The sequence below is a fragment of the Cyclopterus lumpus genome, chromosome 3 (genome assembly GCF_009769545.1).
Source record: "Cyclopterus lumpus isolate fCycLum1 chromosome 3, fCycLum1.pri, whole genome shotgun sequence".
NCBI lineage: Eukaryota > Metazoa > Chordata > Actinopteri > Perciformes > Cyclopteridae > Cyclopterus > Cyclopterus lumpus.
Window position 1 is genome coordinate 7,624,591 of NC_046968.1, and position 17,224 is coordinate 7,641,814.

At 46.8% G+C, this 17,224-nt stretch overlaps 1 protein-coding gene across 2 annotated transcripts in view; it reads left to right on the forward strand.

The window, feature by feature from the left end:
- The window catches only part of igf1rb (insulin-like growth factor 1b receptor), a 37,895-nt gene extending 22,267 nt beyond the window's left edge, over nt 1-15,628 (forward strand). Inside the window, exons 3-21 of one of the 2 annotated variants that reach the window (XM_034527524.1) lie at nt 1,331-1,634; nt 2,055-2,191; nt 2,952-3,096; nt 4,484-4,692; nt 4,875-5,001; nt 5,924-6,159; nt 6,744-6,911; nt 7,004-7,211; nt 7,900-8,210; nt 8,364-8,497; nt 9,011-9,170; nt 9,307-9,406; nt 10,176-10,246; nt 10,350-10,579; nt 10,678-10,785; nt 11,435-11,597; nt 12,197-12,326; nt 12,478-12,612; nt 13,998-15,628. In XM_034527524.1, coding sequence (XP_034383415.1) covers nt 1,331-1,634; nt 2,055-2,191; nt 2,952-3,096; nt 4,484-4,692; nt 4,875-5,001; nt 5,924-6,159; nt 6,744-6,911; nt 7,004-7,211; nt 7,900-8,210; nt 8,364-8,497; nt 9,011-9,170; nt 9,307-9,406; nt 10,176-10,246; nt 10,350-10,579; nt 10,678-10,785; nt 11,435-11,597; nt 12,197-12,326; nt 12,478-12,612; nt 13,998-14,499 — 3,578 coding nt within the window. In that variant the 3' untranslated portion in view covers nt 14,500-15,628. The remainder of the gene's footprint in view (nt 1-1,330; nt 1,635-2,054; nt 2,192-2,951; nt 3,097-4,483; nt 4,693-4,874; nt 5,002-5,923; nt 6,160-6,743; nt 6,912-7,003; nt 7,212-7,899; nt 8,211-8,363; nt 8,498-9,010; nt 9,171-9,306; nt 9,407-10,175; nt 10,247-10,349; nt 10,580-10,677; nt 10,786-11,434; nt 11,598-12,196; nt 12,327-12,477; nt 12,613-13,997) is intronic. The other variant, XM_034527532.1, reaches the window with a different exon arrangement.
- Nucleotides 15,629-17,224: the final 1,596 nt, after the last annotated feature.

The following is a 17,224-nucleotide window of genomic DNA, read 5'->3' on the forward strand; positions in this document are numbered from 1 at the left end:
TCACTTTGTTTAAACGCAGCCGTGGCTGATTTAAGTCGATGACATAATTACAGTTATTTTTTAGCAGGGGGGTGGGGGGGGGGGGAGGTCATTTAATTGTTGCTGTTGCCTCTCTTTTTTTGTTTATGCTGTTACGGGACACACACACACACAAATCATCTCAAGCAGCAATTCAAAGTGTTTCCACAGCGGCTCCAGTTTGTTTCTGTAGCTCACGGTTTAGGGGCTGCGAAGGGGCCTGGAGCTTTTCGGTGTCATGTGGAACCAGTGAGCCACTTTCAGCAAAAGCCGTGTTAAAAGTCTCCCGTCTTCACTCGACGCTGCTCGGTCCAGCGTTTAGTTTTTTTTCTTCTTCTTTCTCGAGTGTCTCAATCAGTTTTCCTTGTCATCAGTTTTTACAATATCCACAGGGACACACCACAGCAACTGGAGGAGTTATTTGCAGCAGTGCTCGGTGGAAAACCCGGAGCGGAGGGGCTTTTGTGTCACTGTGGATCTGGGGTGCACGCTACTGGGCTCAACATCAGCGTGCCCAGCAAACAACAGTGTCCTCTAATGAACCACCTGTCACAGGACTATGGATTCTGTTCGCTGTATTTGCATCTCTTTTTTTCTTTTAGATATAAGAAACTTGCATACAAAGTGGTTGTTTGACCGTGAAGCACGTCTTGCGTGGTAATCTGGGTTCAGAGGGCGGTTGCGCGTGCATTTGCATCTGCACTGTCAGACGCGCCACTAAATGCATATAATTTGTTTATGGGCCGTAGTCAATAGAGCCAGAGGGCAGATTGAGGCTGACTGGTTTGTTTGTCACATGCCCCTTTGCTTTGGGGGATTTGGGGGGGAACTGTTGTTTGTGATCCGTTGAGCTGATGTGCACCATCAGGTCGTGGCCAACCGGGGCTTTCTTTAAATCCTGATCCAGTTCTAATGTCTTTGTGCGGTAACCCGCCAGTCTCTCTCACCACATTGTACTTCGATATCACCCTCGTCTCCTGATGCTTGACATTCAATGTTTACGGGCGTACTGCAAAATGTTGATTCGTGGATGAGGGGTGACTCGTCTAATTTCGGCAAAGAAATTAAAACGAAGAAATGTCCCAAAACGCCAAACTTGAGAGAATAGCGTTGGTGTGGAATATGTTTAACGGCAAGCTTTTTTCTGTCAGAATGCTCTGCTAAATTAGCACAGCGTAGCTTGTAATGTGTAAATACAAATATCAGAATCGGACTGAACCATATCTTTTGTGAGTACTATGATGTAGTATTGGAGGGGTGTGTCAACCTTTTCTACTGAGGTGTAATACTTCTGTCTCCCTATCCCCGACAGAGTGTCCGGAGAAATGTGCGCGCCAAGCGTGCACGGCGGAAGGCGAGTGCTGCCACCCTCAGTGTCTGGGCAGTTGCACGGCCCCCGAGAGCGACACGGCGTGCGCGGCGTGCGCGCATTACTACCACCAGGGGCGCTGCGTGGCCGACTGCCCTCGCGACACCTACAAGTTCGAGGGCTGGCGGTGTGTCAGCAAAGAGCTCTGCTCCAAAGTTCACCTGCCCGACTTCAACAGCTTCATCATCCACGGCGGAGAGTGCATGTCGGAATGCCCGCACGGGTACATGCAGACCGCACCCAACAGGTGAGCCTCAATCCCCCCCCCTAATGGCTGAAATGGAGCCATTGGGTGGAGGTACAAATTGTTGGCATGACATCGGCACCAACTCCACAGCCTGCTAGTTTCCATTCTAAATGACTGAATAATAATACAACAGCTACAATAAAGGGCGGTTACTGTAGAGGCAACCATCCATCCATCCATGGCCGCATTCTAAACTTGTAGTTGTTTGCTGAAATAATAAAGGTTTTCTAGTCTCTCTCCGAGACATAATTTGGCTGGTGCCATCAACGTTGCCGTAAAATCTTCCCAAGTCAGGAGTTGGAAAAATAAATTAAAAAAATAAAGGTCAGGGGGGAGTTACAAGACTTTGGAGAACGAATGGACGTCAGTAAAACGGCGCCGTCACCTGTCCCCTCTATCTCTCTCCCTGTCTGTCTCCAGTATGTTCTGTAAAGCCTGCGATGGTCTGTGCGATAAAGTCTGTGAGGAGAAGGTCATCGACTCCGTGGATGCCGCTCAGTCTCTCAAAGGCTGCACTGTTATCAAAGGCAACCTGCACATCAACATCCGCCGAGGCCGTAAGTACTGCGCGGTGCAGCAGCAGCAGCAGCGTGACGGTTGACGCCGATGAACGTTTCCCCGCGTCCTCGGCTGCCGTCACTCTGCAGTTCATATTGACAGATGACGCCTCTGGATTTTTGTTTTGAAAACACTACTGACCAAAGCGGTTTTGTGTTTTGCTGGGTATAAATGGGTCCACAAAGCAGTAGCGATGACGAGGTTAGTCTAGAGCAGGGCCTTTTAAACAGCACCTGGAAGTGTTTCATTTCAGGATTGCTGAAAAATCTTGAGGATGAGAAGAAGGCTCAAAAGGAAGAGGGGTGAAAAGGGATAGGAGGGAGGAAGATGAATGCAGGTGAAATAATTGAGATGGAAAAAGAAGGCACATTTACGTATTCAGCTGTCTTACAATCATGTTACATTCAGACACTGTAGACACAGCTACAGGGAACAATTCAAGTGTCTTGCTCAAGGACACATTGACTAGGGCGGGGATTGAACTGCCAAATCCCTGATTGAAAGACAGACCTGCTAACCACTGACCCACAGCCTTTATGAAGTGATTTTAGTAAAACAAAGATGTCAAACCCCGAGCGGTCTACAAGTTAATATTATAGTTAGTTATAGTTATATTATATTATAGTTCAAAGTATAAATGCAAGATTTACAATTCCAGAAATTCAGAAGCATGAATGTAGAAATAGACCAATAAAACAGGTGGGAAAAGAAATGGGTACCAACAGTCGTGTGTCTGTGGGCGTCTTTGTGTGTGTTTAGACAACATTGTGGCGGAGCTGGAGAGTTTCACAGGTCTGATCCAGAGGGTGACCGGTAACGTGCGGATCCGACACTCCCACACTCTGAGCTCGCTGGCCTTCCTCCGCAACCTCCGACACATCGATGGAGACAACCTTCTGGACGAGTAGGGACAAACACACACACAATTTAACTGCAAGCACACACGCACACAAAAACCAGTTTCAGCCCCAACAGCCGTCAGTTGAGACGGATGTCGGTTCAGTTCCACTCTTCTGTAAACATAATTTCACTGTACAGGGATTCACCTGGATACGAATGTATGATGGTGAATCGTTCTCGGCTTTGTATTCTGTAGACGGTTATTTAAAAAATGTACTCGGTGGTGCGACTGTTGATGATTGCGAATGACATGTAGTGTGGACGGCAAGAAAAGCGTCATACGAGTACAAGTCCACTTACCATTACCGTTTACTTGGAGAAGTTCTGTGGCCACACCCGAGCGTGAGGACAACACTTGTTGCTGTGAGACGTTGGGTCATAGAAATAGAATAGATGGGGAAACTAGTCCCAAAAAAGAAAGGGATTGTTGTTGTTATGGTGACAACACGCATGAGTGGGGCCTTGAATTAATGTCAGTGAGTTTGCCGGGAAGAGAGCGGATAGTTGGCTGGTTAGCTAGGCGGAGGGGGAGGGACCTTACACCAGCCTACTGTAAAGCATGAACGAATTAGCACTAGCCAGCCAGCCGGCTTGCTAATTCCACTGCGCGTTGATGCTTCACTGATTACAGAAAAATGAGCCGAACAAAGTTGCCACCCATCCAGCAATAGGAATTTGTGTTTTTATGTGTCTAGTCTAGGTCATCGCTGACAGGTTGGCACGGTGGAGAGACAAGGAAAAGGATGTTTTGACTGTGGGTGCAGACTGGAAATGACTTGTTTTGGGCTGGTAACTGTGATATTATCACTGAAATAAACACGGCAGTCTCTCGCGCTTTTTTTTTTTTTTTCACTGGGAAAGTAAATATAGTGACTAAAAGCTAACGCCAGGTGTTCCAATTTTTTTTCCGTACAAGACCGTGAATGCAGCACAGCTTCAAAAAAGGTTCTGTCTAGGTCACGGAGAGTCCTTCACTCCCTCCTCCGTCTGTTTATCCTTGACTTCACAGGAATCTCACTGTCCCAAGGCCCACATTGCAGTCATTCCTGAATGTCTGAGTGTTACCCAACAACTGCCCCTCCTTTCCAGTTCGAGTATAACAAAAAGCAGTCTCTGGTTAATCTCATTTCCTGGGTGGTTTTTAATCTGGCTGTGTTCCCCCTACTGTGTGTCTGGATTATTAAACCACCAGCTGAAAATCTGGAAATCTACTGAGAAGAACTCTTCTGCTACCTTTTGTACAACTAGCTTTGAAAAATGGCCTTCTGCTTGGGATGAATCACAATATACACACAATAAACCACAGAAACATTACAGAACAAATGTACACTCGAGAAGCACTTCGATCGACCATCGTTCATTCATCCCCTCTTTCCCCTCCGCCCCTCCAGCATGTACGCCTTCTTGGCAGTTGACAACCAGCAGCTCCAGTATCTTTGGGACTGGAAGCAGCACAACCTCACCATCAAGGCGGGAAAGATGTTCTTCAGGGCCAACCCAAAGCTCTGCATGTCCGAGATCCGCAAGATGTGGGAGAAGACGGGCATCCAGGGCCGCTTCGATGAGAGCGATTTCCGGAACAACGGCGACCGGGCCAGCTGTGAGTGTCACTTGAGCTTCGGTCTGAAAGAAAAACTACGTCCGCTGCATGTGCAGGACTCACTCTACAAATGTTTGCTAAACACCTTCCCTGAGCCTGATGCTGCTCTGCACCACTATCTGCTATCTGTTGACGAGGCTGTTGACGTTTTAAAGTTCACTCCCTCACTCCCGTCTCTTTAGGTGAAAGCACGATCCTGACGTTCAAGTCCAACAGCACCAGCAGTACAAGGATCAAACTGACCTGGCAGCGCTACCGGCCCCCCGACTACAGAGACCTCATCAGCTTTATTGTCTACTACAAGGAGGCGTAAGTTTTGGACAAACACCCAAACCGTGGCTGGCTCCTTTCTTTCTACTGATTGTAGCAGTGATAGGAGCTGGAACTGGACTTTCCCTGCTTGTCAAAGGACTCAAAGGATCCTCACCATTAGGTTAATAACCAGGAGTTAAAAACACACTGGCAACAAATAAACTTTACTAATTAATAGCCAAGTTTCCATTCAAATAAGTGCAGATGTCAAACAAATGTGCAGTTACGGGGCATTTTTTGCTTGTATTTCACTGAAATGTTTTAGAAACGAGTTAACAACAACAAATGTGTACAGTATAACAAAGTTATAATGTAATATATCGTAAAATACAATTAAACTCTAGTTAGTAATTTAATATTTCTAATACAATGGAATCTATATTGTAGTCTATATATAAGTGCCCTCAAGTGTTGTCGATATTGGAAAACAAAAAACTGAGTCTCACATCGTTCTGCACATATTGAACTCAGATTTTCGCAGATTGTTCCCCTATGTGACTGTTGGTCTCAGGAGACTCGATCATGGCTTCTTAGCTGATGAGCTCAGATATCGTGTTGTTTTTTACAGGATCTGGTGCAAGTGTTTCATTTGGGGGGACATTTTAAGATATGTAGCTTTTCCTGACTGAAGCGTTGCTTAAACCATTGCAGAAGGAGAGGGCTCAAAGAGATGGAATTAAAAGACCACTGTACAAACTTGTATTGAATATTGTATTAGTTTTTTTTAAGCTGCAATTAAAAATTAACAGAAAATGCTCTCGGTAATTTCTAATGCTGTGTAGCGTTTGTTTACATCACAGATATGTAAACGCAAGAATGAAAGACGTGTATATCAAAAATGAATACGTGACAAAATCTTTATTGTTATTAATGTAAATTGACATTGAAGTTAACAATTGCTCGATTTGAACCGCTGCAGGCCATTCCAGAACATCACAGAGTTCGAGGGGCAGGACGGCTGCGGCTCCAACAGCTGGAACATGGTGGATGTGGAGCTGCGGCTGGACAAGGACTCTGACCCCGGAGTTCTGCTGTCCAACCTGAAGCCCTGGACGCAGTACGCCGTGTTCGTCAAGGCCATCACACTCATGGTGGAGGACAAACATTTGCCGAGTGCCAAGAGCAAGGTGGTCTACATCCGCACCAGCCCTTCAGGTAAATGTATGCCGAAGCTCAAGGTTACGAGCAGGCTGCGGGGCTGCGTCGTCACAGTAGATGTTACAAGTGATTGCAAATAACGGAGAGCGAGACTGATATTTAACGAAGACTATAATTGCCAGCAATTACGGAAGAGGGTCTCGAAAGCGACGCGTCGTCATCTTACACGGCGACAGCGACTATGGGTCAGAAATCAGACAGCTACGTGTTTCTGTCCACGGCGCTGCTCGTTTCTCAATTACATGAGCGATTGGTCCATGACTGCAGTGCGCTCACATGTGATCCAGACATGGTGTGTGAGGAGAAGGGAGAGGAAGGCTGTTTTACTAAACACAGCTGCAACTCAAAGAGATGGGGGGAGGAGGAGGAGGAGGAGGAGTGGGGAATCAGATTTTCCAAATATGATTATATGAAACGACAGCTTGCTTTAAATAAATCCAGCTGCACCGTGAAGGCGTAGCAAGTGCCGTGATGTGATATCAGAATCGCATCTACAGATGGGGGACAAAAAGCGAAGGAACAAAATGGGCGCTGCCGGGCGCCGGGATCAGGAATGATTCAGTGTCGCATGTCTTTTTCAGCGCCCTCCATGCCTCAGGAGGTGCGAGCGTACTCAAACTCCACTACGCAGCTGGTGGTGCGCTGGTCGCCGCCCATCTCGCCAAACGGGAACCAGACTTACTACCTGGTGAGGTGGCAGCAACAAGCCGAAGACCGAGAGCTGTACCAGCACAACTACTGCTCCAAGGGTACAAAACGCAAGCACGCGCACAAACTCAACTTCCATCGCTTGTAAATTAGGGCAAACACCTAATCCCAAAAACACCTCCTCTTCCTCCAGAGCTGAAGATCCCCATTAGGATCGCCGCCATAGGCGTGGGAGACCAGGAGGAGGACACCAAGCCCACTAAGCCTGATCACGACGGGCCGGACAAAGGCCCCTGCTGCTCCTGCCCCAAATCAGTCGAGGACCTGGAGGCCGAAGCTGCCGACGCCTCCTACAGAAAAGTATTTGAGAACTTCCTGCACAACTCCATCTTCACACCGAGGTGAGCGGCTCATTTTCATTGTCTTCAGGTCTTCAGTTGTTGGCCATTAAACTGTTAAAAACCACTGATCAACACATGTTGAAAATGTCTTTTTTTTAAGAAGTTTTGGCTTCTAATTCTGCTGCCTTTCACTTCAGACATCTGCATCGCATCATCTCTCTTTGTCTCCACACACACACACACACACACACACACACACACACACACACAAACACACGCACAAACATGCAGTGCTCGGCACAGTTTATGTTAATTAGTTCCCAGTATGTTTTGCATACAAAAAAGTTGGATGGATGTAGTTTCTTTTGGGTGGAAATGTTTCACATTTCCTGCATTTTTATTTCCAGCTGACCTCAGACCAGGACAGTGTGTGAACCAACACGCATGTCACTTTGTAAACTGCACTGTGTCTTGGAGCTGTGCTTCTGTGACCGTTGCATACCAGAGACGTTCCCACATGTGGTGGGACTGTCTGAAACAGTTAGGAGGAGGAAAACGTTGCTCGTTTGCCCTAAAAAGAGAAATGTAGTTAAAGATGAAACAAAACCTGGCAAACACAGAGAACTGGAACCCTCTTTGTTGTATTTGACCGTAGACATTTTCTTTCAGCTGTCCCTCAACAGATTTGTAGAATGTAGATGTTTCGTCTCAGATCTCCGCTCTACCGTGCTCTTCCTCTCGCCTCCAGGCCGCCGGATCGCCGCCGCCGAGATCTCTTCGGCATAGCCAACTCCACTCACCCCCGCCGCTACCGGCTGCACGCCAACAGCAGCACGGTCCCGCCTCCCCAAGCCACGGGTAACAACAGCAGCGGCGCAGCAGACTTGGAGCCGGCCGACAGAGAGTTTGATTTCGTGGAGCAGGCGGTGACGGAGCGCGAGCTGCAGATCTCCGGCCTGCAGCCGTTCACGGTGTACCGCATCGACATCCACGCCTGCAATCGGCAGGTCCAGCGCTGCAGCGCCGCGGAGTTCGTCTTCTCCAGGACCAGGCCCGCAGGTTAGAGGAGGAAGGATGTTATTTGCATATATTATGACCACCCCCGTAGTGTCTCCCGGGCATGCGTTTTCCGGCGAAACACTAGAGTGTAGCTGGCGAAGGTTAGGATTTACGAGCCACTGAAGAAACCTGTTTTCCCCTGCGGCTCTCCAGAAAAGGCTGACGACATCCCCGGCCCAGTCACCTGGGAGGGCAACGAGGACTCTGTGTTTCTGCGCTGGCTCGAGCCTCCTCACCCCAACGGACTCATCCTGATGTATGAGATCAAGTTTAAACTGGTTGCTGAGGTAAGACAACATCTGGGGACATGCTGTTTTTGGCGTAAAACTCTGCAGCCAGAAAATGGATTAAAGAGTCTTGTTTATCCAGAATTTTTTAGTGTTTATTTATTATCAATCTCCCCGCCGGAGGGATATAGTCAACTAGTTGGAGGCAAATCAACATCCCCTTTATGCATAGCATTCCTTACTTTGCTTCATAGACTAAATTAGTCTGAGGCCCCTTCGTTTGAAGTAAAAATCTAGATTGAACCCTTAATAAAGAAAGAAAAGTTCATTTAAATTGTAGTTTTCACGTAATAAAAAGGTCATACTCACTACTATAAAGTGTTACTGAGTACATTATAGTGGCAAGCGTTGCACTAGTTAATAGCTGCAACATTAGTAGTGCGGGAAACACAAAATATGTCATTTTAAATAAACATCTTTGGTTATGAACTCAGAAGACAAAGACAATTCACACAATAGATGAACCAAGTGTGTGTGTGTGTGTGCGTGTGTGTGCGTGTGTGTGCGTGTCAGACTGAGAAGCACGAATGCGTCTCTGGTCAGATGTATCAGACCCAGCGAGGCGTTCGGCTGTCCAACCTCGGTCCAGGAAACTACTCGGTCAGAGTGAGAGCCACGTCGCTGGCTGGTAACGGCTCGTGGACACACGCTGTGGATCTCTACGTGGCTGAACGTAAGACACACACACACACACACACACACTGTCATGTCACTGTGTCGCTTCATCCGTTTAAAAAAAAACCAGCTCAGATGATGATGATGATGGAGAACTGCAACCCTTGAAGTAATCAAAGTGTTTGACCCAACAGGATACGAAAACATGCTCTACGCCATGATCTTCGTTCCTATAGTCATCATCCTCCTCGTCTGTCTTTTGGTCCCAATGCTGGTGGTCCTCAGCAGGAAAAGGTGTGTGTGTGTGTGTGTGTGTGTGTGTGTGTGTGTGTGTGTGTGTGTGTGTGTGTGTGTGTGTGTGTGTGTGTGTGTGTGTGTGTGTGTGTGTGTGTGTGTGTGTGTGTGTGTGTGTGTGTGTGTGTGTGTGTGTGTGTGTGTGTGTGTGTGTGTGTGTGTGTGTGTGTGTGTGTGTGTGTGTGTGTGTGTGTGTGTGTGTGTGTGTGTGTGTGTGTGTGTGTGCGTACTGTAGTCATAAGCACAGCGATTGTTTGATAAGAGTGCAATAGAATATCTAATCACAACGTGAAATGAATGTTTCAACCGGTTGCTAATGGTTGTTGTGGTCACACTGGGATCCAAATTCAATCACAAGCCACTAAAACCAACACACAAGACGAGGCCAATTCGAGTCTTAAGTGGCAAATATAGCCAGAATGTGCACTGTGATTGGTAGCCCCTATTAGGGAGTGTTTGGGTTAAAAAATGTTTACTTACGATGATGAATAAATCATATACATTTTTGTGATTCAAATGCTGGGAGACAATGTTGTAATATAAGGAACAGCCGCCATGCTAAAAATAGCTCTTTCTCTGCTTTAAACAAATAAATGTGTTCCGTTTTCTAAATCTTAAATCAATGTTTTGAATTGTTCCAACCCCAGTGGGCTTTTCAGCTGTGATATTCACGTTTTTATACACAACGCAAAACGTGCGCACGTGGGAGAAGGAGCGTGCACGTGTGTTTTGAGCGTCTGTAAACGGATCTGTTTTCGTTTCCGGTCAGGAGCAGTGACCGGCTCGGAAATGGAGTCCTGTACGCCTCGGTCAACCCCGAGTACTTCAGCGCCGCGGAAAGTGAGTGAGAAGATGCATGTGAGAAATGTAGCGCGCACTTTTATTGTTCCACGCCGCCTTTTTACATTTTTTTATTAACGCGTGTTTTTTTCTCTCCGTGCAGTGTACGTACCAGACGAGTGGGAGGTGGCTCGGGAGAAGATCGCCCTGAGCCGCGAGCTCGGCCAGGGGTCCTTCGGCATGGTGTACGAGGGCCTGGCAAAGGGCGTGGTGAAGGACGAACCGGAGACTCACGTCGCCATTAAGACCGTCAACGAGTCGGCCAGCATGAGGGAGAGGATAGAGTTTCTCAATGAAGCCTCTGTCATGAAGGAGTTCAACTGTCACCACGTGGTACGTACGCGCTCACAAAGGGCCGTTCGCGCACTACAAGACGACGACGGCGACGGCGTCATTCAGTTCTCGTGACGTGACGCTGTGTGTTGGTGCAGGTTCGTCTCCTGGGAGTGGTTTCTCAGGGCCAACCCACCCTGGTCATCATGGAGCTGATGACGCGAGGGGACCTGAAGAGTTACCTGCGCTCCCTCCGCCCTAAAGAGGTACTGACTGACTTCTAACCTTCATTGGCTAGGGACAAAAGAAAAAAAGAGCCTTTTTTAAATGAATCTCTGTTTAGACGACAATAATAATCCCAAATAATCCCTGCCCCATACTACCACGCCTGAAAACCCATATCATGTTACCAAAACCGCCGCTCCATGCGGGGTTGATAACGTCACAAAACGCTCAAAATAATAACTTGCCTGCTGCGCAAGCCGGCAGTAATGACCTTATAAAATGCAGCTGCCAGCATAGACAACAAGGTCAGCAACGCTTGTAATTCGTTATCAGTGTTGAAATTAGCCCCTGGTAGTTGGGGCGGATGTTTTCTCCCAAAAAGGGATCGCGTGATATGTGTGTGACGAATCGGAGAAGGACACGTCGGGACTGAGACACAAAACATTTGATACATGACAAAATAACATAGGAGCCTTCAAAAACATTATAACCTAAAAATGAAGTATTTCAGCACACATTTAGCTGTGAGCTGGTCATGTGATTAAATCATGCACACGTTATGCCATTTATTAGTTATGTGCACTGTACACATTCTCAGGGAACTGATAAACCGTGGCTCAGCTGCAGGACCTTGTCCTTCCTCTGAGAACTTACTCTCTCCCGTCTGTCTGTCTGCCTGTCTGTCTCCAGCAACAGTGGTCCAGTCTGTCTCTGCCTCCCTTGAAGAAGATGCTTCAGATGGCCGGGCAGATCGCTGACGGCATGGCGTACCTCAACGCTAACAAGTTTGTCCACAGAGACCTGGCAGCCAGGAACTGCATGGTGGCCGAGGACTTCACCGTTAAGATAGGAGGTAAAGAACCGCGAGGAGGTCAGAGGTCAATGTCTGCTGTGACGCAGAGGTGGGAGCGAGTTGGGGCATGCTCATAAAGTGGAAACGCCTGAACTATTAAGTTGCCGGACAACCAAATCCTCAAGATAGCTTTAATGCCAGTAAAGGGAACCCACTAGGGGCAGCAGTGTAGCGCTGTCAACATGTTTTTATCCGCAGAGCCACAGTTGACTTCTCCAGGGGAAATGTGATGCAAGTAAACATCTCATTTCCAGATTTGTTTCCTATCAGAATAGGATCTCAACTCTGTGTGAAAAGGTCCTGGCCGTCCTCAAGACCATTATGGTTACAATGATTGCTCGGAATTTTAAAAGTCTGCAACAGTGGTATAGAGGGATCGCTAAGGGGATTGTGGTTACTGTAGTAAAATGTCAAGGCCTATAATCTCAGTAAAGAGCGCCCCCCTGTGGAATACCACAGAACACAAGTACAAGAACCAGCTGGAACAGTTTACTGGAGCAAACTTCCTTTTTATAGACGTCTTCAATGCTTCACTTCCTCCGTGTGCGTGTGTGTGTGTGTGTGTGTGTGTGTGTGTTTGTGTGTGTGTGTTCGTGCAGACTTTGGCATGACCAGAGATATCTACGAGACGGATTACTACCGCAAAGGTGGCAAGGGATTGCTCCCTGTCCGCTGGATGTCACCCGAGTCTCTGAAGGACGGGGTCTTCACCACCACCTCGGATGTCTGGTGAGCAGGCGCGCACAAACGGAAACAAACAAACCATGGTGGCTTAATTTTCTGTGTCTACTTTCTAGAGACACCGATGTAACCCCATCCCCCACCCCCCCCCCCCCACCCCCACCCCCCCCCCCCCCCCCCCCCACCCCCCTCTGTGCAGGTCATTCGGGGTGGTACTGTGGGAAATCGCCACCCTGTCAGAACAGCCCTACCAGGGTCTGTCCAATGAGCAGGTGCTCCGCTTCGTCATGGAGGGAGGGCTGCTGGAGAAACCGCAGAACTGTCCCGACATGCTGTAAGACACACACACACAATCTGACGTCTCCCCTTTTCCCCCCCCGGCCCGCCGACACTTGGGGTTCTCGCGCCGATTGCATTCACGGCCAACCGTGCGTTCCCCGATGCGTTTGTTCCTAATGTGGAACAGCCCAAGTGTAAATCCACATCAAAAGAGTGGTGACAAATTTGGCGTCAGATGGCAGAGGCATGAGGAGAACAAATGTGAAGGCACAGGGTGTGCCGTGGGAATAATAACGGTGCCAAAAGAAAAATTCTACTGATGAGAGTTCTCTAACAGCAACCATTTTAACCATTTATACATTCATAAACTTATTCTTAAACATAGATACAAAAAATGCATGATAATTACAATGTGCTATTGTATATTACAGTGTCATGGCATAATTCGTAGCCTCGCATTACATTTTCGACAGGTCTGTCAACTCTAATAGTGTGCAAGACTTATTTATTCTAAGCAGCCTTAAATTAATAGCTATTTTTCTTTTTATGACAAGAGTTGGATGAGGAGATTGACATGCCTCTCATGTTTGTGCTGTGCAACCACAGCCAATAGCCAATAGTGTTTTCTCCTCGTGGTGCTTCACGTCAGCGCATTTTAATAATCGTCACGACCTCTGAACACATGAGATTCAAGGCTTTTGTCTCGCGTACCACGTTTCTCTTTTTGGATTTGAACGCCATGTGAAATAACTTCTCTGACTCGCGTACTATTCCGACTGTTTGGCCTCTCCAGTCTCTCCCCTCTGTGTATATCTCAATATACACACATTTGATTGGCTGAGTAGCATCACATGATATCATTTACAACGCATGTTATTGGTCGGTGTGTTTCCTGGACCATTGAACGAGTGCTATAAAGGCTGGAAAAGCTGTCAACGTTGAATAATTCTCAATTATCTATCGGTTATAGGTCCGGTTACAACGGTATCTGGGTCCGGTCTGCCTATTCGTGACCCCTGGTTTAAAGGGACAGTAACTCCTCCCTTCCCAAGACTGCACTAACATGAGCTTGTTATGAATATTATGTTCCATTTCTGCTAATAAATACGGTTGTTTTAGCAACAGAAAGCAAACATTTAGCAAAAGTAAATATTGACTTGTCGGTAGGACGCCCGAGTTCCTTTTGGATAGAGTCATCACTGTGTTTATGCAGTGTGTGTGTGTGTGTGTGTGTGTGTGTGTGTGTGTGTGTGTGTGTGTGTGTGTGTGTGTGTGTGTGTGTGTGTGTGTGTGTGTGTGTGTGTGTGTGTGTGTGTGTGTGTGTGTGTGTGTGTGTGTGTGTGTGTGTGTGTGTGTGTGTGTGTGTGTGTGTGTGTGTGTGTGTGTGTGTGTGTGTGTGTGTGTGTGTGTGTGTGTGTGTGTGTGTGTGTGTGTGTGTAGGTTCGAGCTGATGAGAATGTGTTGGCAGTACAATCCCAAGATGCGTCCGGCCTTCGTGGAGATCATCAGCAGCCTGAAGGACGAGCTGGACCCGTCTTTCCGAGAGGGAAGTTTCTTCTACAGCGCCGACAACAAGTCGGCCGAAGCTGCTCAGCACCACGTGGACGAGGACAGCGTGGACGACGTCCCTCTAGACCCCGCGTCCTCCACACAGCAGACGCAGCAAACCCCAGTCAACCCCCAACAGACCCCGCCCTCCCCGAGCTCAGAGGCTCCGCCCGCCCCGTCGTTAGCGCCCAGCTCCCCTTCCTCTCCCTGCACGTCGAGCGCCGCCGTGGACAAGCAGCCCTCCGGCCAGCAGGCGGCCAACGGGCTGTCGGGGGCGGGCCTCGCGGCGGGGGCGGCGATGCCGTCACTGGACGAACTTCCGCCGTACGCCCACATGAACGGCGGCCGCAAAAACGAACGCGCCATGCCGCTCCCGCAGTCCTCTGCCTGCTGATTGGACAGAGACACCAGCCGGACTGCAACCCCTGCCAGGACCCTGACGTCTCAGCGGATGGGATCTCTCTCTTTTTCTCTCTCTCTCTCTCTCTCTCTTTTGCTTTCTCTTCTTTTAAATCACATGCAGCAAAACCACGTCCAGCAGCTGGCCGTGGTTTCTCGGTGATGAGCAAAGACTCGAGGAAGATGCTGTCACTAAGTGCATGTTCTGCTGTACCTCGACACATTTGTTTCATGTTCTTCAAGTTTGGGTTTCTACCAGCTGGCAGTCAGACACGACGCTGCCATTAATGCTGCGTGGAGCAGATCAAGTGGGATTTTTAGTTTTTTTTTTGTACATGTATTTTCAACCGGGTAAAACAGGACGTGTCGGCCTTTATAAATGATCGGCGTTGTGGCCGCTGTTGAGCGGGCCATCATGGTCGAGATGTTAAGCATATCTAATGAAGAAGCACTTGACAGAGGTCAGAGGTCTTCGTTGCTCTGCAGGCTGGGCGTAATGCCGGGATTCAACAGCCAATCTGCTGAAGGGGAGAAAAGTCGAATCTGCCAAATTTGTTGCCAAAATTGTACAAAATGATCTCTTCTTGGCCGGTAACTCTCCGGATTGAAAAAGCACTTTGATCTGCGACTACATTTTTCTTAAACGATAATAACTTCCCTCTCCAGTCCGACACTACTCCTTTATTGCTGTTTTTGCTCGCTGCAGCTACTCGACTCTGCAATCAAATTGATCTGGAATTGAGTCCTCTCACAAAGGGTCGTTCCGTCACGGTTAAAAAAATAAAAACGCCAAATTCAATCAATAAAGAAGAGAGGGGGGTGAAGAGAAAGAGAGAGAAGAAGTCACATATAAAGTCCAGATCTATGACGTCTCTATCGGGGTTTGCTCCGACTTCATAATAACCGTTGTATACAAACAGGTATTTTTTTAGACTTGTCTTCAGTCTCCAACATTTACGACATCTCTACACGAGCACAGCATTTATGTACGCGTCACTTTTCTAACTTTTCTACGGTTGGAGACATTCGTCATGTACAAAACAAGAAGAAGCTGCTATTCCTTATTTCTCTTTGTGGTTGTAATATAGTTGAAATATATATGTGTGTGTGTGTGTGTGTGTGTGTGTGTGTGTGTGTGTGTGTGTGTATGTGTGTATGTGTGTATATGTATATATATATATATATATATATATATATATATATATATATATATATATATATATATATATATATTTAAAAAGAGAAGAAAAAAAATCTCCTTCAGGTTGGCTCTATGAACGTTTCCACTACAGTCCTTCTTTTTTTCTTTTTCTTTTTTTTATGCTTGTAATTGTGTAAAAGTATCTGAGCTGGTTTCGTGTCTTGTGTTGGCGTAAAGGTACGACAGTTTGCCTTGTGTGACTTCTCCCTCCCATACGACGGGAGGACAGCGCTGGTAACCGATGATCGAGGTCCTCGTGTCCTCTGGGGGGGTCTCCGCTCAAGGCTCCAGAGGTCAGAGGTCGGGCATCACTTCTGAGTCCCAACTAAATCTCAGGTCAAGGAGAAAAGTAAAATCCTTTTCTACTGCTATTTCCTTCTTCTTTTTTTTCCTACCTGATTCTCCGTCCCTCTCACTCCGTGACTTTGTGATCCTTGATCACGAGTCAAAAAGCAGCGTTTCGTCCAACAGTGGGAAACCTGGAGGGTTTTCAGTTGCATTAACTGTACGGAGCCCCAAGTCTGACTAAATCTAACTGAATACACTGATGAATAATATTGTTAGTTTTTGTTTAGTTTTTTACCTCCAATCTGTTGGTTTGTAAAGAAAAAAGATGTTAGATAAAGAGAAGAGCTCCATTTCAATTATTTAACTAACAATATTATTTATTTATTATATACAGTAATATTTAATCGTGTGTTTTTCACATTGTGTCAGTTTCAGGGCTCCAATTGTGTGTGCTTTTGTAGAAAAAAAACACCAAGTTCAAAGTACAAATTAATGCAAAATAGTATTTATTTAATGTAGCCTTAACTTACTTTATTTACGTTAAACCCGTCTGTCGGACATTTTCACTTCCTGCTCATCAAGCTCTCAATCAAGGCTGGTTTTCGGTTTGCTGCTGGAGTTATCCACACTATTTATCTTCGTTTTCCTTTTATTAACACGTTATTAACACGTGTTTGTAGACTAAGTTACAACGGTGTGAGAGATAAGTGATTATCTCACAGCTCCTAAGGTTTTTTTTGTGTTTCTTTTGTTTAGCTTTAATAAAAAAAGAAAAGAAGAGATGTCACAACTGAGGATGACTTGCAAGAGCAACAAATGCTCACGAGGCTCTTCTTCTTTTCTCCTGAACATGTTCTCTTTTTTTTTTTAAATATGCAAAATCTCGATCCAGTCCAGACCCGATCAGAGAACGAACTGGTTCCCATCAAACTGGTTCCATCGAACTGGTTCCCATCTCGGCATTAGACTGCTCCTCAAGGTTAACTCAAGAATCACGTCACACTCAAACATAGAGGCGGGTATACGACCAGAGAGGACCACACGGGACCACACGGGACAACCTGAAACTGTTCCCAGCCCAGATGTTATTTCTGTATTTTTCTTTTCTTTTTTGTTAATGTAAATCACTGTACAAATTCCCCTCCCCCACCCCCCTCTAATATTTGTATGTTTTTTTTGTTGTTGTTGCTATTTTAGGGGGAAGGTTTTGTTTATTCCTCCAACCATCCAT